Here is a 21,868-nt window from a genome sequence, read left to right as displayed (position 1 = left end):
AACAAGCCAAAGCTACGGTCTCATCACTGTTTTAGAACTAAGTCGACTCTAATAGATGCTTCGTATCTTTAATCAAAGTGTTTATTTTAACTTTTGTCTGGTTTCTGTTATCGTCCTGTCTTGTCCTTCAGGTCTCCACCTTCCCCTGTGAGTCATGATTACCTGATTACCTGCCTCCCTCATGTGTTTCACCTGTGCCTGATTGTTTCCCCTCCCCTTTTCCCTCTATTTATTCTCTGTGCTCCCTTTGTTTGTCACCTGTTTGTCTTGTTTTTGATTACCTGCTCTTCGACCTCTAGCCTGTTTTTCTGACCACGATTTTTCTCTCACGGATTTGTACTGTCGCCTGTATTTGTGTTTTCCTAGCTTGTCTGGTAAAACCTTCTTTGAACCATCACTTTTGTCTCTGAGTCTGCATTGTGAATCCTTCTGTGAGCCATTTCTGATACAATGAACTTCCAGTCACGTTGTGATGTAGACAGGTGGAATAATCTTTGTTCATGCCCAGTCCTGCTTGTTCCCTTTAAAACCACTTCTTAAATCCCTGTTTTTGAATTTCTTCCTTCGCACAAACCCATAAATCTTTTTAACCTTTTGGATTTAAAACAGATACTGGTGTGGGAAAGGCCCGAGAGACCACAAAGCTATCTGCAAGTTTCAGCATGAAAAACAGGAGACAAAAGCATAGAAAATACTTAATTTACTCCAATCAAACAAGTGTCCTTTTAAACGCTCTACAGTTAATACTTGTTCAAAACGGCAGACTTAATTTATACCGTGTATATATCAGGCTGCAAATAGCTTATTCAGAATATTACGTATAACAGTAGCACTTCATCACATTATACGGTTTTGATAGTCTTAATATTTAGAATATTTAGGAAACTGACCGGTGTACACAACCAATCACACAATAGAAGCGTACACAGCTAATAAGTTCTTTCTAATACTGTAATGCATATAGATATCATCTGAATACCAAAATATGATACACAGTTCACAAAACATATGTATGTCATTTATCTTATACATAAATCCACACGGTACAGTTATGAAATCAGATGTCTAATTTATAAAAGATACAAATTTGAGATTTTAGTTTAACTTAACCAGCATTTCAAGAAACGTACAAAATAAAAATCTTAATGAAAACGTGGCACTTGAACTTTCCTTTTGCTACATTCGTGACACAGTCAGTGCATTTGTCTGGCAGTACTGCGTCAATCAGAGATTCACAGATAGATGTTTGATTTCACGTTCACGCGTCGACAACATTCGACATTTTGGGAATTTGCTTTCTTGAAAAAAAAAAAGTTAGTAAAGACTTCCCGCCAGTTAGCGTAGCTTAGCATAAAGAATGGAAACGGGGGGAAACAGCTAGCATCGCTCTGTCCGAAGGTTACAAAATTTGCCTACCAGCAACCTATGAAGCTCACAAATGAACACATTATATCTTGTTTAATCCACACACACAAAAAAAGCAATAATACATAAAATAAAATTACAATTTATGGATCGTCACCTTTTGACAGAGTCATGCTAACTCTCCCCCCTGATTCCAGTCTTTATGCTAAGCTAAGCTAATGTCCAATGCTTTATGTGATGAGAGCGTAATCACCAAACTCTCTTCAAGAAAGCAGATAAATATATTTTCCACAATGTCAAATCACACTTTTAAACTTTTCTTTTTGTTTCTCGATAAAAGCACAAAAAACACACACACACACACACAATGTGCAACGTAAAACTCTTTAAAATATCGCTGACAAGTCGGATTGTTTTTGCGTCACGCACAAACTATATTCACCGTTAAGTTGCCCCTGTTTTAAAATCAGCATCTGCTTGTTATGTCGCCTATATTTATCAAATAAATCTATTTATATGAATAAATGTACATACAGGACAATCTTAGCTGTTTGTCTCATAAGCACAAAATCCTATTTTTTATCCTAAAAGCTTATGTTAGCATATAAATATATGTTTGTAAGAGGCGAGTTCTTTCACTATGATAGACAACATCTAAAAGGATTTTTTAAAATGTGCCGCCTTCGTCGTTCACCCTTATCATGTAAAAGCTAGAGAGTGAAAAAAATGACCTGTCAGACCACAGAATGACTTTTTCCTTATATATCATCATACACAGCACAAGTCATGGTGAATTTTAAAATATAGTACAACTGGTAATATTCAGCGTGCTCCCTTCACAGAGTCGAGGAGCTTTGCTTGAAGTCTCTGAGAATGACGGAGGCGTATGTCACGTTAGGAGGGCTGCACAAAATCGACTCGGACACCGGCGAATTGGGGAAGGGGCTCACTGGAGTGCCGGAGCAATCGCGGAAAGGGGAGGGAGGCATCAGAGCCAGAGAGTCCTCCATGGCTAATTTGACCTCGACCAAGTCCTCCTCGTCATGAATCTGGGCGTTGTTGTACATGTAGCCATGAAGAAGGCCAAACTGCTCGTTCTCCTCCATCTCCTCCTCATCTAAAGGGGAGGTGGGCTCCTCGTCGAACGGGTCGAGGTGCGCGGGCAGGACGGGGTCCTGCTGGATGAGGTGGGCCTGGTGATACACGGGCATGCCGCCGCTCACGGCCTCGGGCATGCTGATCATATCTTTAAGCTCGGGGACGTCACTGCTGAATTTACGTGTCACCACCATGTCCCCCTTGACGTGGTCCATGATGATGTGTTGGGGGATGATGCTATTTGGCTGCAGGTGCTCAGGGGTATAAGCATCCACCTCCTCGTCCACGTCTTTTATCAGCCCACAGGCAGGAATTTGCCCGTGGGCCATCATGGGGGGAGTGACGGGGGGATTGTATCTGACAGGATCGCTTTCGTCCTCCTCAGCCACATTGTACAAAGTCTTAGTGCTGAGGTCTGAGAATTCCAGGGCTCTGTTTTGGTAGGTATTAGTTAAGGGTTTGATGACAGCCATCTGATTGGAACCTGCTTCCTGTCTCTTCACATGCACTGACAGTCTGTGCCACATGTGATCCCCTTTTGGAGGATGTCTTGCACCTGGTTCAGACCATGACACAGACTTTCCATTAGAACTATGAACAAAATAAAGACGACTGTTACTTCACAGGAACCCAGAAAAGTGGAGACAAAAACAGCATCTCTGGTTCATGTATGAGAGAATTATTTTCACTGAGAGTAAAATATAAAAAGTATTTGTCTTAAAAAAAATATATGATGTTGTACTTAATGTTCCAGGGTATCTGCAGGTCTTAGCAAAAAAAGTCAAAACATTAGAGGGCATTGAAACAGCTTGAATTCAATTAAGTCTATTATGGGAGAGCGTTGACTCTAGCAAAGACTTAAATTAACTTTAAAATGATTGATATTTCTTTTGTTAATCATCAGGAATTATTTTTATAAACTGCTGGAGAGTAATAAATAATTCTAGGCCATGATGTCCCTACTGGTTTTCCACGATATTTTGGCCAATTTCATTGTAACGAATTGTACAATATGTCTCTGTTGATTTGTTCTGTACACGTCTGTCCGTCCTGGGAGAGGGATCCCTCCTCTGTGGCTCTTCCTGAGGTTTCTTCCACCTTTTTTCCCTGTTAAAGGTTTTTTGTGGGCACTCGAACCCTCGAATCGAGGGTCTAAGGACAGAGGGTGTCACTCCCTGTACAGATTGTAAAGCCCTCAGAGGAAAATGTACTTTGTGACTTTGGGCTATACAAATAAAATCTGATTTAACCACAGACATTAAATTGAATTCTACATGGTCAAAGGTGTCAAAAGGTCTTAAATTTAATTTGTCGAATCCTGCAGAAACCCTGTATTCTGTACTTATGATCCCACTTGTCATCCCTTAGCACGCAGAGATGCTTGTTTTAATTTGACCAACAGTTCAAAGGTTAAAATGACTGTGTGAATTGAGCACTGACCTATATCCGTCACACTTTACAACAGGTGTCCCTATGAAAGTGAATACAGTAAGACATCAGCTTCCCTTTGAGAGGGAATTACAGTAAAACCAGCATCCCTGAGGTGCCTCAGGAGCAAGACTCGCAGACTCAATTAATCAACCTACCTGCCGTTTCCAGTGTTCTTCTTCCTCTTGAACATGTTGAGCAGGCTGTTGCTTCGGCAGGCAATTTTCCCGTCGCCGACGTGCATGCGCACGGCATCAGAGGTGGTGAACGCGCTGCGCACGTTTCGCTCTGGCTTGGCGATGATGATGTACATCTTTGGTGTGAACATACAGCCCAAGGCTACAGTCACACTGAGGCTTACGGAGAAGGACGTGGTGATGATCTTGTAGTTGCTGCCAAAGTAGATTGGCACGAACGCCAGCCAGATTATACACGTGGTGTACATGGTGAAGGCGATGTATTTGGCTTCGTTGAAATTTGCGGGAACGTTGCGGGTCTTGAAGGCGTAGTAAGTGCAGCTCATGATGAGCAAGCCATTGTAGCCTAGAGGGGCCACGACACCCACGTTGCTGGTGTTGCAGATGAGGAAGACTTCTCGGATGCTGGGGTAGGATTTGATGGGTTCAGGAGGCTCCATGATGATGAGGGTAACCTCCAAGGTGAGCTGGACACTGATCAGGATGGAGGCAATGACCACCTGAGCCCAAGCGCTCATGAACCTTGGTTTCCTGGTGCAAATCTTCTTCTTGCTACCCGCCAGGATGCGGGCAATGCGGTTGGTTTTGGTCACCAGGGCGGAGTAGCACATGGCGGCTGAGAGTCCGACAAGGAGCCTCTGGAGGTAGCAGGAGGCCACGGTGGGTCGGGCGATGAGGGTGAAAGGACACAGATATCCCAGGAAGATCCCTGCGAGGATGATGTAGCAGAGCTCCCGGCTCGAAGATTTGACCACAGGCGTGTCGCGATATAAGACAAAGATGAAGGCAACGAATGACGTGACCAGGATGCCCAGGCAGGAGAACACCACCTGGATAATGGACTCTGGGTTGCTCCACTCTAGGTAGCGCAGGGGGATTGGCTCGCAGCCTGAAAAAGAATAAAAACATGACAATAAACACACAGCAACCATATACTAAAAGCAACTCATGAATGTTTTATCATTTCAGCATCAGTTTGTGCGGCTACATTCCTGATTATCGAGAGAAAAGCCACAGTGATTGTGAGACGAATTAAATGAAAAGTTTGTGATTTTTTTAAAGCTTTATAGTATGCACACATTCAAAATTAATCAAATACATTTTGGCCTGAGAAAATACAGTAAGTCTCAAAGTAGGTTTTTAGCTCAACTATAAATAAACCCCCTTTTCTACTCAGCCATGGCCAGGCTGGGCTGCAGCCAGTGAAGGAGGGGGCCAATGCACCAGGACAAAGTAAATCACTGCGTTTTTCATGGATCCAAATAAGATCTCTGTGCTGCTTCATGTTGGGAACACACACACTCTGAATATCTAATTTATGTTGTTTTATTTATTTATTGAACAACAGCAGGAGGATTAGGGTTGGAGAGCTGCACAGGAACATTTTTTTATGTCATCCCTGCGCTCCATATTTCTCGTTTTCGTGCGTATCTTATGGTCCTGTGGTAAAAGAAAGAAAGAAAACACAGCATGGAGGCTGGATGATCCTATTAAGAAAGTGTCTTGTCTTTGAACAGCACAGAAGGCCTTTGAAAGTGGGCCAGAAGAGTGGTAAGTGAAGTAGGGCTGCTGTCGGATAAAATGGTGAAGATGATGAATGGCTCTCAGGTGTCATGGGAAAGCAATGAAAATAGGACAGAACAGGTTTATGAAATAGCGCTGCAGAAATCTTAGCAGGACAAACTGTACGGAGAACATGTGAGGAGGAGGAGGAGGAGGAGGAGTAAAAGCTTGGAGGAACTTAACTTTCTACAGAGTCGTCTCTAATAAGACTAAATAAGACTCCTCTCATCTCTGAAGGCATCAGTCACGCAACAGGAACTCAGCCTGTGGCTGCTGGAGTCACCTGAATTCATCATAATCTAGACGGAAAAATTGCAGCACAGCAAAAAAAAAAAAAAAAATCCGTTCTAATCAGCTGAGGTTTATTGTATCGGATGGATTGTGCAGAGAAATACACTGCTTCCAGCCAAAACATAGTCTGACCCCCTATAAAGCCACAGCTTGTTATTTTACACTTTGGTTTTTGTGCAGATTAAACATTTTATTACCTTTAGAGAGAAGAGGGTAGTTGTTTCCCTTCCATTTCAAGTCTTTATGCGAAGCCAACTCAGATTTATCGGACAGACGCCAAGGTGGTATCAAACTTATTTACCAAAAGGTCAGACTCCTCTGCTAATGGACACCCGTTAAGTCTGAAGCGTTCCAAGCAGGTGAGAGTTTACCGAAGCAGGTAAGTAAACCTACCTTCCAGTTCTTCGTCAGGCCACCAGCCCAGATCACAGGCCTTACATGTGAACTCATCCTGGACGTACTCGTTGTCCTTACAGGCAGTGCAGATCCAGCAGCAGCTCACTTCTCCCTTCCTGATCACCTGGTCGTCAAGACATGTAGAGAAACGTAAAGTGACCTTCCTACGAGTACGAGTACGTATCTCTGCCCTGAGTTTAAGTCCCACTGTCTGTGAATATGTGTTCAACTAAACGGACAAACATTTTGTAATCAGGTCAGATTCAGAATCTGTTACTCGTCCTTTATAGATCAGTTATAATCTGTTAATGATAACTTTCGAGTTGTTCAAAATCCCTTTGGCTGGTTAGACTGTTTGACCATTTCTATTTCTAGAAAAAAGGCTGAAAATGATCTGGACCAAAATCCATTAATTAACATCTCATTAATAGTTACAGCTGCAGACTTAATGATTAAAACCCTTTATTAATGACCGATTAATTAAAAATATAACAGCAGACATGTTAGAAAGAGAAAAGCCAATAATGGATTTTCAACATTAAGAATTTAATTATTGCAAAATCGAAAGGATAAATATCAACCTGGCAGCCCAAACATGCTCTAATTAAACCATAAACATGTTAAAATATATACTTTATTCAAAAGTAGAAGATGAATTGACTAGAGTAAACGACAAAGCTACAACACAGAGGTTTAGAGGTGACACAGAGTCTTACCTTGATCTCTCCTTTGGAGCAGGGCTCGCTGCAGACGGAGCGGACCATGTCGCTGCGATTCATCTGAATCATTTCCTCGTCCAGGCTGAGTATGCCCTCATGCCAGGAGCCGATGTTGATGTAGTCGTAAACGCCGGGCTCCACGTGCTGGAAGTTCATAATCTCATACCTGAGAGGGGAGGAGGAGGAGGAGGAGGAGGAGGAGGAGGAGGAGGAGGACATGACTCAACAAGGTTTCACCAATGCTGAATCGATTCTTAAGAGAGACGTGATGATGAGTTTTATTGCCACTTAGCACAAAAACTTCATATTTTATTAGTCAGCTTCTTGATCTTGACCAGTGACTCAGGGATTATTTAGCCAGGTGCTGATGTGTCTCTTCTCTTACTCTCTGCTTTGCAGTAATAACTCCCCACTGGATTTCAAAGACACTCTCAACCCAACCACACCTGACGATGCAGCTTTAGTTGCTCACTGATCAAAGTGTTTGATTCGGAGTTCTAGCTTTGTTTAATTCAAGTCAACTCTGAACTTTCTTACACTTGATATTCAAAACGGATTCTGTCATTTTAGCAGGATTAATGAGTTTTTATTGTGTGTGCATGTGCACATATGGAAAATGAAATTACACTTATGATATAGGTCTGAACAGGTTCTCTGCATGAAACTCTAAAACCTGTTTCACCTCTGACCACGTCCAGCTTCACTGCTGTGTCCGTAGTAACCACACCCAATAGTGATGTCACAGTGTACCGACACACCCCCATAGTACACCTGTGCATCACTGCAGCAAGGTGATCGTGATTTTCAGGGGGTGTTCAGTTGAAAAATACTTTATAAACTCTTTACAAAAGACGTTTCGGTTGGATTCTTGTCTTAAGTTCTTTTACAAAAGACGTTTCGGTTGGATTCTTGTCTTAAGTTCTCCCTGTTGTCTCTTTTTTTTGTTAATTATACTATTCACTCACTGAGGATTAAGACAAAAACTCAAGATGGAAGAGGTACAACTGATTCTGTCCACCACTGATGTCAAGTCCATCAGTGGTAAGTAATTAAGTACATTTACTTGAAATGTTGTACTTTTTATTTCACTACATTCATTTACAAGTTGGAGTAATTAATTATAGTCAGATTACAAATCTTAGAAAATACACTAAATTGTCAAAGATTAAACAAATTGTTCCCAACCACTTTTTGCTTGTGACCCCTTATTGGTGCTTCAGTTACATTAGTTACAGTTCAGCAGCTGAGCAGTATTTCTAGAAGAACACAGGGGAAGTTTGTTTTACCTCCCAGGTGAGTCGCCGTTCTCGTCAAACCATATGTCCTCCCCAGAAACGCCTGTGAACGTCGTCTTGAGAAGAAAGTCCAGCAAGTGGCTGCCATCGACGGGCTTCATGTTTTCACAGAGCCCCACGTGACCGGGGCAGAGGTGGGTGTGCATGTCATGCAGCCCGTGGGCCATGGCATAGATGGCGTTGATGACGAAGCCCATCTTGCTGTCTTGGACGTAGTTGTCCTCCAGATTTTCATAACCTGCCCACACGTGAGAAAAGGGTGAGGACTCGTACTCGTACTGGTTTTAAGGAAAAGCCTTACAGGAGGCGCTTCATTGCTGCAAGCGGTAGCATGTCATGTGTTATGCTGTGAAAATCGTTTCTACATTTTCAGGTGTACTGGTACAGGTGCGTCTAGCATGATGTAATGTATTACAAAGGAGTGATAGGGTGCTCACAGATGCATTCTTGTAATAAGCGACATGTTGCCTCTGCAGGAGACTTCTTTAAAAGAAGCCTCGGAAAATGGCTTCAAAGAAACCTTGTTTCCATGACAGGACTATCCATTCCTGCATTCATGACTCAGGATTCAATTAGAGTTGGTCTAAAGTGCTGTGTGTGTGTGCTTGTGTGCGTGAGATTGTGTCTCCTCAAGCAGAAAAATGAACCTATTCTCACGTATTTGGATCTTCTGCTCGTATTGAGGTTGTTTTTTTTCCTCCTCTCAGACAAACACGATGAGCGTATGAGACAGAAATGATCAGTATTTGGATACAAACAGCGTGTGATGTTCAAACACACCCTATCAGTTCAGTGTAATGCAAGCTAGAAGCAGAGGAAGCGGGATTTTTAGTTGCTTCGAGTCAAAGAACTTAAAGTGTTATAACAGAGAGCTACACCATGCATTCAATCCATTCTGGAGCAGGTACGTGATGCTTGTGCAGCTCCTGCAGTTGAAGGTGATTATTTTTTATATACTTTCCCTCGGCGACAGGCAATTTTTTTGTTTTGCCGGAGCACAGACAAGTCTTGTAAAATCAGCAGTTGTAGTCAAAAGTGTTGCATCCTCTCTACCTGTGGACCCCTACAGTCATTCATTCTGATTAGAAAAGCATGCAGTGCACTGTACAAACTTAGATGTTCACACCGGTTAGGCGTATTTTCACATTTTCTACGCTAATAACTGATCTGAGCCGATGAATTTTAATGTAAGCAAGTGAAACGTCGTCTATTATTGACAAAAAATGATGTGATACACTTGTTCCACTTCACTTATCTGCCACCTGAACCTGTCCTAAAATCCCCGTTTCATATTTTATGCACAGGACGTGGAGCGTGATGTAGCAACTGATAATGTAATATCTCACGGGAAACGACACAGCTGGCCAAAATGAATTTTCCCCCCGAGTAGAGAATATACGACGTGAGGTGTTCATTATGACAGCAGTGTAATATATAGTACTGTTGATGCAATAATACTGTAATACAACAGTGACAGAAACTGCAAGTCTATTGTTACAGTGTCAGCTATCTACAGTCTTCTGTGCTATTTATAATACTTTAAAACTCCATGGTAATTAATTACACGCGTTCTTCTGTAAGTTATTAGGAGATTTGAAATAATAAGAGATAATAAATTTGTTTGCCGAACATCTAAAAACTTCAAACTTTCAAAGCGACCCATAGGAGGGTTAGAAAATAGACACGTTAACATGAATATGAGATATTATTAGATGCAGTTATTATATAGTTAGCACTGTAGGCTGTCCTACACGTTAATAAAATAGTAGAAGGGTCATTGCTCCACCTCATTTAAACGATTTCTTAATTTTTAAATACAGAAAATGTTTATTTTCTTATTATTATTTATAAAACTCTGAAGTTTGAGTTGAGTAAAAATCATCAGGCAGATGATCAGGTATGTTCCTTATTTGTTGAATATTGTATTATATTTTTATGTGTGTGTGTGTGGCCCTGTTGGCCCAAAGACATTTTTACATCTACGTGGACAATGAAGTTGCATTTTATTCTATTGTTATGGAGTCACAATGTTTTCATTTATCCAGGTTCAGCTGCAGATTCAAAGATATGAATATTTTCTGTTGCATATGAAACCAGTCTGTTTTAAGGATCGTGCAGGCTGGCAGAGATTTTTCTCGTCTCGTAACTTGTCCTTTACATTTTCAGTTGCTACATTTGTCTTTTTCTCTAAACTCTTCGAGACAAGATTCACCCGCCGCTCCCGACAAACATTTAACTGTGTGACACGAGGACGAGGCTGACGAGGCTTTATGAGCATCATATGTCTTTCTTTCCACTCGTGTTAAATCAAGTTATGATCGTTAAAACACTGACTGCCTGCGCAAACAAACACATAAACAGTAGATTCGGTCGGGTAGCAGCTGGGTGAACGTCCGATGGGAACTGCTGGTGATGACCTAGTTTAACAGCTCCTTGGCTTTGACGCTCGCTGAGCTGTGTGAGCTTCAGTCATGATGAAATGATGTCGTGATGTCAGCATGCAAGCAGAGGACCTACTGCTGCACGTCGGGATTAGTCAGCTGCATGACGACTGATACTTCCTTGTCCAAATGGGAAGAAAACTACAGTACAATGCTTCTGAAAATACACTTAGTTATCTCTTGCAGTATGGCTTCACTATTTTCTGTGGCTACATGCAAGTTAAGCCGGATCAGCCAGTTACCATCTCACTCAAATGTTATTGGGCTGTTTTATACGACTGTCTTAAAGGCCACAAAGGGTGTGAGAGCACAAAGTGAGAGCCGATCAGAATCAGAAATTGTTGGGCTCTCACTGCAGTGTAAGAAAAAACAAATCCAAACATCCCAATAGCTTCATATATTAGAGGTTAACTGAGATTAATAGCACAATTCAAGAGAGAGAAAGTTATTAAGAATGTAAATTATACACTACTTGTGTGAGAAAACCTTAATATCAGTCAACCTCTATGTATATTCCCAAAGTGAGGAGCGTTATGGTTCCATTCAGAGGGATTCACTCACCGTCTTGGAGTTCTACACCAAAAAAATAAATAAAAAATCATAAAATAAAAACAATAGAAGTGACAGGACAGGCAAACAATAACTCTATCTCCACTTAATGAGGCCAAAAAAATAAATACTCTAATAAAAAATGCCATTTAAAATGTGATGCGCTGTCGGAATGAGTAAGAAGCTTGAATGTGCGGTAATAAAGAAGAGAGAGGCTCTATTTCTTGTGAATGATGTGCAAACGCTGCAAAGAAAAAAGGAAGATTAAATCAAGTGCAGAAAGGAGGTGAGGCGCGCTGAAAGAAAAGAAAATCACGTGAAGAACCTTGAGAGCTGTCAACTGAAAAGTTAAAAAAGAAAAAAGGTTTTTGTTTTGTGCTGCATGCATCGTTTTATATTTACGTTCATCAATACGATTCAGTTGAAAGAATTTCGAAATGATTTCAGAAAGAGTGGACGTTTTGACGTCTTGTCGACCTCGATGGGTTGAGATTGAAAACGTAAATATACGATCTGTAAATAAAAAAGAAACATGTATGAGCAGTATGTGAAAAAAATATCTTTTGGAAACATGCTTGTTGAGCATTGTTTCAGGGAAAAACCAAGAACTTAAGCTAATGCATTTACTCTGTTCCTTTGTAAAAGAAAAGGATTCAATTTACCTAGTTCATCATCCTCTGTAAAGCCAAGTGTCACAGAAATGAACAATATGAAACAAATGTTATTGGATTGAGAGATCTACCCTCTGGCAGTCTAATTCATAATTAAAGATTGTGTTCCAGTTTATGGGGCCTTTTGGCATCGTCCTCTGGGCATTGCACACATCAGAACAGTTTTTTTTTTTGCACATGTGCAAAGAAATGTCAACCAGAAAATCTGATGAATTGTTTAACTAACCTGAGCAGTTTCGTGCATAGTTCAAGTTCTCTTGAGGGTGTCCGGGAATCCGGCACTGAAAGCGGTACTGCCAGAACTCCGGGAACCACGGGTTGCGCGTGTTGGTGCTGAGCCTGAGCTTCAGGAAGTAGTCATCGAAGGAGGAGACCTCTTCGGACTGCAGCTTCACAGTGAGGCCGCCCACAGCCTCCTGTTCGTATCCCTCCACCACCTCGACTCGGTCTGCCCAGCCATCGCTGCAGAGAGGAGCACACGGGACATAGGACTTCTCTCTCATGTTGACATTACAATCGGCTTTTCTGATCAAATAAAGATTTACAGTGCTCTTAATTGAAGACATTCGAATAAATATTCTGTCTGCAGCAAGACAAGTTTCACATTGAGATGTTTATTTCTTCATTCAAACAAAAACAGTAGCCGGAGTTGTTGAATTCAAAGTGTTACTCTGTACCAAAGCATATTAAATCCTTTGATACAAGCTTTAGTTCCTCTCCAATAACTATTATCTCTGTAATTAGTACTGCCATGCAACCAGAGCCACTTCAGAGACACCGTCCACTTTGAAGAGGCTGTTTGTGGCTCATGGCCTTAAAAGAATCAAAGAAAAACAGACCAGAACCACCTCCAACAACGACTAAATGATTGATGATCGGGTCCACTTCACCTTTAAAAGAATCCTTGAAGGATTGCTTCCAGGGTCAAACTTTAGTATTTTAGGACCACGTCAACTCGAATGACCACTTTTTTTTTGTCAGACAGCTCTCAGGAGATCGGACTAGAGTGACCACATAAAGCGTTCTTCTCTTTCTGTGTTTCTTGGTTTGTTTTGTCATGTGTTCTTGTGGCTTCAATTATATATATTTTATCATTTCATTCAAAAATAACTTTTTACTTTATTGGCTGAGATGTTTTGGTCTAACAAGGATAGATCTGCATGGTTGTCAGGATTTTTGAGATACAAGATTTTCACTTTCAAACATGCAAACTGGATAAAAACATTCATGACAGATCACAAACAATGATCAGCGTTTGGCAAATGGAAAACTGTTGTCGAAGCTCTGTGAGAATGTCGCGTTTCGAAGCTACGTGCAGCCTCGGACTGAATCCTGCAGAAATCTTCCTCCCTTTTGTTGCCCTAACTCGAGTGCTCACTGTACTTGCCGAAAGAAGCAGAGTCTCCACAACACAATCACAAGTCCAGTGAGAATTCACAGATTAGGACTGTAGCGGTACAATCTGCCTCGGAGAGAAGCGAGCTCCCACCCTCTGCACAGAAGTGTGATTTTGTATCTCCACTGGTCATACTTTGTATTTATAGTTTTGCATCCTCTGCTTTCTGAAAATCACTGAATCCTCTCTCATGGTCATGATGCTGAGGAGACAAATGCTTTTTGTTTGACCCTTCAGATTTGAATCACGATCATTTGTTTGAATTTGTCGTTTGAGTCACAAATGCTGCTTTAGTATTTTTAAAGCAGCATTAAGACGAGCGGGATCAAATCTGTGATGCATGTTTGTGATACTGCATGAGTGAGAAATGAAGGAGGACAGGGGGATTGAAATAGCATCGTGCCAACAACATTACAGATCATTTTCTGGGCCACAAAACTCAAATCTGCGTTCGGCAGGATTGGTACGACAACTGGAGGACAGGAAAACCTATAATGACTTCAGCAAACAGTCAAGGTGACTCACATATATCTTTACTGATTGACAGTCTAATCTAATATGATCACAACATGAATAAATTAATTACACAAATAGGATGGAATCTTATTTACTTTGCGAATTAACATATTTAATTAATTATTTGCATCTGGTTTGGAGCTATGCTGGCAGCATGCCTCTGGGGGCGACAGTCCCTGGAGCTGAATTCAGATGAATTCCTGCTCAGACATTAACGTTCCCCGGACGACGATGATGACAATAGCTTTGGTGATCCCCTGACTTTTCATGTAGAGGTTCATATTTCTGTTTTCTGAAGGTGAACACTGTATTTATTTAATGTTTATTTGAGCAATGACCCACGTCCAAGCATCACCACAGTGAGTATGATAGCATGCCTCACAGAGCTGCTAGCATGGGTGTTGACTCTCTGTTCACACCTGGCATTGACATGCATCCTGGGCGATCTGATCACACATGGACAGCTCTCAGTACAGGTGTAAAAAAAAGCACCCAAGACGGGCTGAAGATCCGGTCCGCTCGGAGGCGTTCTGGGCACGCAAAGGTGTCCTCATTCACAAGCCGACGGCGTTGCATTAAGGTGTAAATCAACAAGAAGAGGACACAACACCGGGCCAAGTGATGGAGCACACATGAAACGCTGTTTTGTGATTTCTATATTTTAGCAAATAGAAAAGAGATGTAAGAGGAAGGAAATGAGATCTGATCACAAGATACTCGAGGCAGATGTGGAAATGCATTTTAATGCCAGGTGTGAACTGACGTGCTCAGAGCTGTGCTCCCTCCAGATGCATGCAGGATTAGGGTTAGGGGTTAGGGTTAGGGTTAGGGGTTAGGATTAGGGTTAGGGGTTAGGGTTAGGGGTTAGGGGTTAGGGGTTAGGATTAGGGTTAGGGGTTAGGGTTGGGTTGGGGTTAGGGGTTAGGGTTAGGGGTTAGGGGTTAGGGTTAGGATTAGGGTTGGATTAGGGTTGGGGTTAGGGTAAGGGTTAGGGGTTAGGGGTTAGGATTGGGGTTAGGGGTAGGGCTAGGGTTGGGGTTAGGGTTAGGGTCAGGGTTAGGGTTAGGGTTAGGATTAGGGTTAGGGGTTAGGGTTAGGGGTAGGGTTAGGGTTGGGTTGGGGTTGGGGTTAGTTACTACAGTAACTTACAGGGGTATTTATACACCAGTACTTATATATTATATTCCATTCCTGCCAATAGATGCTCCTGAGTGTTACACACTGGACCTTTAAAGGCATATTTATCTCAGAGTTTTTCTGGCAGTAGTGAGTAACACTGACTGTGTTAAGAAACGAATGAGTCAGTTTTGATGCCATTCAAATGCAGCTTTATGGGCAGACGTAAATCTGGGGGCAAAACAATGAATCTTTGTATCCAGAACAGCCGATACTGAACGTCGCATGAGACGCCCACATTCGTCGGAAACCGACGCCAGCAGCACGTTTGGCTTGGCTGGCACTTCAAGAATGAGCTGACAATGGTTTGTCCAGTGTGACAGTATCAACAGTACCTGGCCATCTGCTTCTCAGCATCACACTCCCCCAAGTCCAACACTCCGAGTGCCAAAAACCTACAGCTCTGACGTCAACGCACTGTACAGATTTATAACACAGATCTAATATCATGTGATTGAGGAGAAGGAGGTCGTGTTTCTGTAAATGTGAATTCACGTTTTCATGAAATCTAGGAGCAAAGCCAAACAGATTGGAAGTCAAATGTTGACTGATGAAGCTATATTCTTTTATCTGAAGCGACGGGAGATTCACTTGAGAGCTGACGTGAATGAGCTGTCTGTCGTTTGAGATGTGTGTGTGTGTGTGTGTGTGTGTGTGTGTGTGTGTGTGGGATCTGCAGTGTGAGAACAGACATTTCTTTCATCCTCCACACAGCAGAAGACGGATGGCCAATGACCAGCACCTCGGGCAATTTCGATTGGCCCGTTGCACATTGCCTGCATGTGTTCACTTACTGCATTGCTCTAAAAAAAAACATTTTCCTTTTTCAGTAGTCTCCTTGACCCAGAAAACACACACACACACACACACACACACTTAGACACACACACTTACACACAAAGCTCTACCAAACTCGCGCCCTCCTTATCTTTCCATGGAGACTTCAGCAGCGGTGCAAATTCAAGTGGAAGGGGTGAGCGCAAGTTTAGGCTTTAAAATACCCCCATTCTTCTTTTTTCTTTTTTTTTCTCCATGCATGCATTTCATCATCTGCGTTGAGAAGAAAGGTTTTGTCCCTCTCATCAGCTTTTTACGATTAAAGCAGCCACGCATTAATTCAGTAATTTAACCATAGCCTCGTTTCAGGTGCTGCAGCCACGCGCTCCTAACGGGACTTGAAGCGAGGCTGAGACTCCACAAAGAGGGAATGTCGGGTGCTGATAGGAGCTTTTGATGTTCGCTACTCCACATTCCCCAGCTTGTGCTGGAGGTGCTGTCCCATATTAGCCCATCCTGCCTGTGATCTGACAGGGAAGAGGGAGAGCTCGCTGCGTGGATGCATTATTCATTACGGAGCCTGACTCAAAGCGTCTTTCTGCTTCCAGAGGAACTCTAGTCCCAGCAGGGGAAAAAAAAAAAGATTTTGGTTCCATGTGAACTTTGTGTAGCATCCATCCATCCTGAGTCTAGCTGAATATTATATCATTGAATGAACTCGTGTCCATGTGTGCCTCACAAAGTGTCATGTTTCTGGAAGATTTGGTATTTATTGATCATCTCATCGCATGTTTAAATGTGTTTATAGCGTCATTGTCATTATTTATCGTCTAACCCTGATGTGTTCATCTATTATGCAAATTGTAAAGCACTTTAAAGCCAATGAATATGAAATATGCTATAATATAAATAGACCACATTACCTTAATGATTATAATGTACAAATGTACGATGAAACGATTAGATCAAAAGCTCAGTTACAACTCTGAACTTTGAGTCTGAACTTTGAAGCCATTCAAAGCTGGGGTTGAGCTACTTGGCTGAAGATCATGTGATATGATCAAAAGCTCCAACACAGCTGCTAAATGGACCTCGTGGTGCAAATTCAGTGTCTGTACTTCACTCGCAGAATATTTATTTCTGGATGATAATGAATGTAATGTGCAGTTACGCAATGTGAAGCTGCAGCTGTTAAATGGACTGCGGTGAAATTGTTAATTTGCATCTTGCATGAATGAACTCTCAGTCCCACCTTTAAAGAATGGATGAAAAGTCCTTGAAGTGCATACATCTACATTTTCATAATAATTGAACAAACTCGATGACAAAAATCTTAATTGAAGTAAGAAACTCTCAAATATTACGTCAACGACGAGATGAGAAGTGTTCAGAAGAATTAAGATATGAACATCTGCATCCTCTGCGGAGGAAGTTCTGGTCTTTGTAGTGAAACTGTTGAAATGATTAAAGTTTCTTAAAGTTTCTTATTTTAACTTTCAGTTTTGCAGATCATTATTGCGCTGGCTGAGTTTCGTCGCTGTCGACGTTTTTCTAAAAAAAGCACAGACAAAGAATTCTTTTCATCATTCCTCTTTGTAAACTCGTGTGCTTTTCATCCACAAAATAAAAAAAATACAACAATCTCTAACAAACCTGCCAATTAGGAGGAACTCTCCGGCTACCCCGAGCCGTCTCATGGCCATCAGCAGCCCTCGGACCGTCATGCCTTCACAGAAGCAGACAACAACCCGGGCCTTGGGCAGACGCTCTCGGAGCTTCCTAAGCAGCCTGTCAAAGTGCTTCTCCCCAGCGTTGCTGTAGATCTTGTCAGAGTGGGCGATGCACAGGCCGTCCTGTGAGGCGAGCTCCTTGAACACTTCCATCCCACTCTCCCCGTAGTTACCTGAGAAAGACAAGACGAGCTGTTAGGTAGGTTTCATTCACGGGAGAATCAATAGGTGTTTGAGCTTCACTCTTCACTCTTTAAATGTCCAACATTTTGTGGAGATTATTCAGGCGACGGTTTGCAGAGAGAACACATCTCTTCCTTTTAGCATTTAAGTGGCACGTTACGTCCGCAGACTTCTTTTTATGGAATCAAGAGCAGGACAAGTAGAGCAAACAGGGTTAAGGTGACCTCAACAGCTCGATGTGAGGACGAGGAGAGCACAAACATCTAAAACGCTTCCTTTAGGCTGAGATCTATCTGCTTCTCACACTTCCAATATATATATATATCATTATATATATATATATATAGTGCTTATTTAGTTTATTACCAACGTACAGATCTTCATCTCTGCACACAGAGAGATTTTAATTGGATATTTATCAGCTTATCACAAATGCAAAATTCCCCTCACTGATTCCAACAGCTGCTTAATGTTTATACTTCAGGTATGCGTGTCACATTTTGCTCTTGCTCGACACTGTGGGTGGAATCCTGATTATTTTAATCTGTATTATAATCCATAAGCTTTTTACATGCTTATGAGATGTAATTTTTTCAGTATATGATCTGTTGATGTTATGTTATGTTTTCAAATGAGAAGAAGACGACCTCTTTTTATGCAGATCACATGCAGGTTGCAACCTAGACCTAGACATATCAATTTGCATGTTATAATATTATGATTATTTATCTGGTTATTGATTCAATGGTTATTTTTTTCTGTGCAGTGGAAGAAAATAGTGAAAAATCAACCGAAAACTGAAACAGAGATGATGATTTTAAGTCTGAAAAAACGTTTAATTGATTCTCAAAATAAGTTCCTAATTAATTATCTTTCAATCAACCAATCCATTAATCTGCTGAGTGATTCAGCTCAAGCTGCTGCAGCAGCTGATACCTGCAGGACTTCTGCTGGTGGAAGAAAAGAAAGAACTAGGCTTTAGAAAGGAGAACAGTGAACACCATTTTCTCTTTCCTTGACCTCTGTTCGTGCTCGTATCATGAAGACGAGCCTCATAAAAGAGAACACAACTGTCTGCAGCCACCTGAAGTCTAAATCATTTGGTTGGTGGTGGTTAAGAGCTCCTATCTCTGTGCTATGATTGTCTTTAATTTGCCCTCACCAAAAAGAAAAGACGTTCATCTGTCTCCTGTGAGTCTGTCAACTTAGCAACTGCAATAAATCACTGAAGCACCCTTGAAGAGAAGCACATCTTACCCTCTGTGTGCACTGCAGACACATAGGTCCAGTTGTATCGTTTTACGATGTCCAAGAGGGCCCTGGCCTGAAGAGTGTCTGACGGCACAACCCTGAGGAAGTACTTAAATAATGTCTTATCACTGAGGTCAATGCTGGTTGCAGAGTAGGCAATCTGCGGGATGTTGAACAGCTGCAGGAGGTTTTGAACTTGAATCGCAACCGAGCTCGAGCCAGGCCCGATGACCCCTGCGATGGGCTTCTTGGTTGGTGGCGGCTGACTGGAGGGTTGCCCCTCGATGCACCACCTGGAGCCCTCACTCTCGTCCCGGATGGAGATGAGAGAGTCTCGTATGAACTCGATGCTCTGCTCCAGAGCCACCGAGGAATGCCAGCAGGAGTCCCTGATCTCACACCCCAGGGAGATGTTGGGCAACAGGTTTGGGTCTGAGTTAATCCGATCCAAGGCGTGGAACATGGCCTCCACTCTTTGGATGCCGTACTGCTCACGGACTTCTCCACATTTCCTCTCTGCCACCTTCTCGGCTGACGGTTGGTGGTGAACAGAGAAGAGGGCACCGATTATAATATCCCCGTCCATCCTGGCGACCAGGCGAGAGGCAGAACTGGGCACCACTGACCTCACATACTTGCCGTTAGACAACGCAAGTGCCTCAAACAGTAAAACAGGCAGGTACAAAGTGCTTATGGCAGTCAGGTAAATCATATTCGACATTGTGTCACAGGTGCTGAATGGAGAATCATGTCCACTTGGCCATAATGGAGGTCCATCAATCCACTTACGGATGAAGTTGGAATTAAATCGGCTGCTTCTCCTTCATTGGCATCACCCTGGAAGTCAAACATGGAGAGTTAATTCCTGTTTTACACATTTTTTAAGCATGAATATCAAACATTATGTCAAACACTTGATGCTTTTCTTTGTCTCCTATGATAGTTAACTGTATATCTTTGCGTCTTTGGTTTTTAATACGTCACATTCAGCTCAAGGACACTGTGAGAGGGATTTTTTTCTACTATCTGACATCTTCCCGGTGACACGATTAATAAAACAAGTAATTTGAATGTTAATAATCATTAGTTGCACATTTAACTCATCTAACTGTTGTTTCATTGGGCCAAACACATCATGACCCTAAAGATGTTGAAAGACTTGATACCTCCTTAATCTCCCATCACAAATCATGCAGAGGAGACATGGAAAACATGCAAAGTTATTGGAGTCCTGCAGCAATAAAGTCATCATCATATACGACAGGATGTCAGGAAACTAAAATGCCACATCTGAGAGATAAAAAGTTACATTTCTCTTTTTCTATAATCAGGAAACCTTTCTGAGTTTCAGCACCACGGAGAGCTGCGTCCGCCTTAGTTGATTTGTTTCCTTCGAGCTGATCTCAACCTGTTTCTTCAACTTTTTCCCCTGAACGCATCACATGTAGACAGATGGATGTGCTCTCTCCTTATTTTTTTTTATTTTTTATTTTTTTTACCGTCTGGCAGCTGACTCGAGCTGTTCAGTCGCAGCTCCACAGCCGGTGTCATTTACAGGATTTTTCCAACGTCGTCATGCACATGCATCCCAATTAAACGGTGAAGCTTAATTAATACATGCAGACTGAATGTTTCCTGCAGAAGCATCACGTCTGATAAGTGGCATTACTTCACCTACCTGCAGCAGGCATGTCGGGACATAGCGGGTCTGTCTCCTGTGAAGCAGCCAAACACTGTGCGACTGACTCTGTCTCCCTCTCCTCCTCTCCCTCCTTCTCTCTCTCTCTCTCTCTCTCTGCACTGATCATAAGGTGCCCCCTTCTTCTCCTCATCCTCACTGCATCCTGTAAGCGGGTCACACTCACTGCAGTGCCCCTGATTTGAAGCCGAAATCCTTCAAAACACGTCAGGGGAGATATTTTAGACTACGTGACATGGATTAAAGGGATTTTTTGGAGAGAGTATTTCAGTGCTGGTGGTTTGGGAATGTCGGTATTTTTAGGAAAGATGATAACCTGAAAAGAAAATGTGTGAATATACCAAATCTATGTTAGATGAAAGGTTGTTTGCTCCTCTTATGGAAACTGTAAAGACGCTGGTCAAACTTCACAGATTTGGTCTTTGCTGCGTGCCTGTCGGTGACAGATGTGATGCACCTGCAGTTCACCGCTGCAGCCAGAGGAAGTCTGTGCTGGGACGCCACCGTGTGGCCGATGTGCAGTACTGCAACAAATCTCAGGGTCTCAGTTTATGAATAATTTAGAAATAAATACTTTTAATTTTAGTTATTTATTTCAACTAACGTGTCGTGTAAACCTAAAAAGTTATTATTATTATTATTATTATTATTATTATTATTATTATAAAGTTATCTATGTTCATGTACTTACATATTACATATTTGTTGTTGTTTGAGGTTGTTGTAGCTTTGCTGTTGTTGTTAAATATTAAACATTTTAATTAAGAAGAAACTGTTGTTTTTTTATTGGAGAAATAAAAAAAGAATAATTCAAATCTGTCTCCTGCAGAAGCGTATATAAATAAAACAATAACATTTAACATTTTGAGGATTGAAAAAACGAAAAAAAAACATTTATTTATATATATACATATTATATTAATTATATATATATATATATATATATATTATATATATATATATATATATATTGAATATATATTGGAGAAATACTAAAAAAAAAAAAAGAAGAGAGAATAATATATACAAAACAATATATATAAAAATATATACAATTTCAGAAACTAAAACATAATTTAACATGTTTTATTATTTTTAATCTTTCATAATAAATATAAAAATAAAAA

At 41.5% G+C, this 21,868-nt stretch overlaps 1 protein-coding gene across 4 annotated transcripts; it reads right to left on the bottom strand.

The window, feature by feature from the left end:
• Positions 1 to 1,915: 1,915 nt before the first annotated feature.
• On the bottom strand, positions 1,916 to 20,951 carry grm1b (glutamate receptor, metabotropic 1b). Of its 4 annotated transcripts, none has more exons than XM_019276947.2 (11): positions 20,721 to 20,945; positions 19,049 to 19,879; positions 17,532 to 17,781; positions 12,240 to 12,475; positions 12,005 to 12,019; positions 11,355 to 11,366; positions 8,344 to 8,590; positions 7,055 to 7,223; positions 6,336 to 6,462; positions 4,050 to 4,977; positions 1,916 to 3,054 (listed from the first exon to the last, which is right to left on the bottom strand). In XM_019276947.2, exons 2-11 carry the CDS (start codon positions 19,761 to 19,763, stop codon positions 2,202 to 2,204), a joined length of 3,552 nt encoding a protein of 1,183 aa, XP_019132492.1. In that variant the 5' UTR covers positions 19,764 to 19,879; positions 20,721 to 20,945; the 3' UTR covers positions 1,916 to 2,201. The 4 variants fall into 4 exon arrangements, with proteins under 4 accessions (XP_019132492.1, XP_019132493.1, XP_010742214.2 ...); XM_019276950.2 differs by having other exon boundaries at positions 2,809 to 3,019; positions 20,721 to 20,951; XM_019276948.2 differs by lacking the exon at positions 11,355 to 11,366.
• Between the last annotated feature and the right edge of the window lie 917 nt (positions 20,952 to 21,868).

The sequence above is a fragment of the Larimichthys crocea genome, chromosome XXIV (assembly GCF_000972845.2).
Source record: "Larimichthys crocea isolate SSNF chromosome XXIV, L_crocea_2.0, whole genome shotgun sequence".
NCBI classification, from domain to species: Eukaryota; Metazoa; Chordata; class Actinopteri; family Sciaenidae; genus Larimichthys; species Larimichthys crocea.
This window is presented reverse-complemented; position numbering and strand designations above follow the sequence as displayed.

Bases quoted from the DNA above. Each gene is read 5' to 3' on its own strand.
- grm1b (XM_019276947.2), bottom strand. From the start codon at position 19,763: ATGTCGAATATGATTTACCTGACTGCCATAAGCACTTTGTACCTGCCT. The intron at 17,782-19,048 runs GTAAGATGTGCT...TGTCTTTCTCAG, and splicing joins GTCTGCAGTGCACACAGAGG to GTAACTACGGGGAGAGTGGG. The intron at 12,476-17,531 runs GTTTGTTAGAGA...TCCTCTCTGCAG, and splicing joins GAGTTCCTCCTAATTGGCAG to CGATGGCTGGGCAGACCGAG.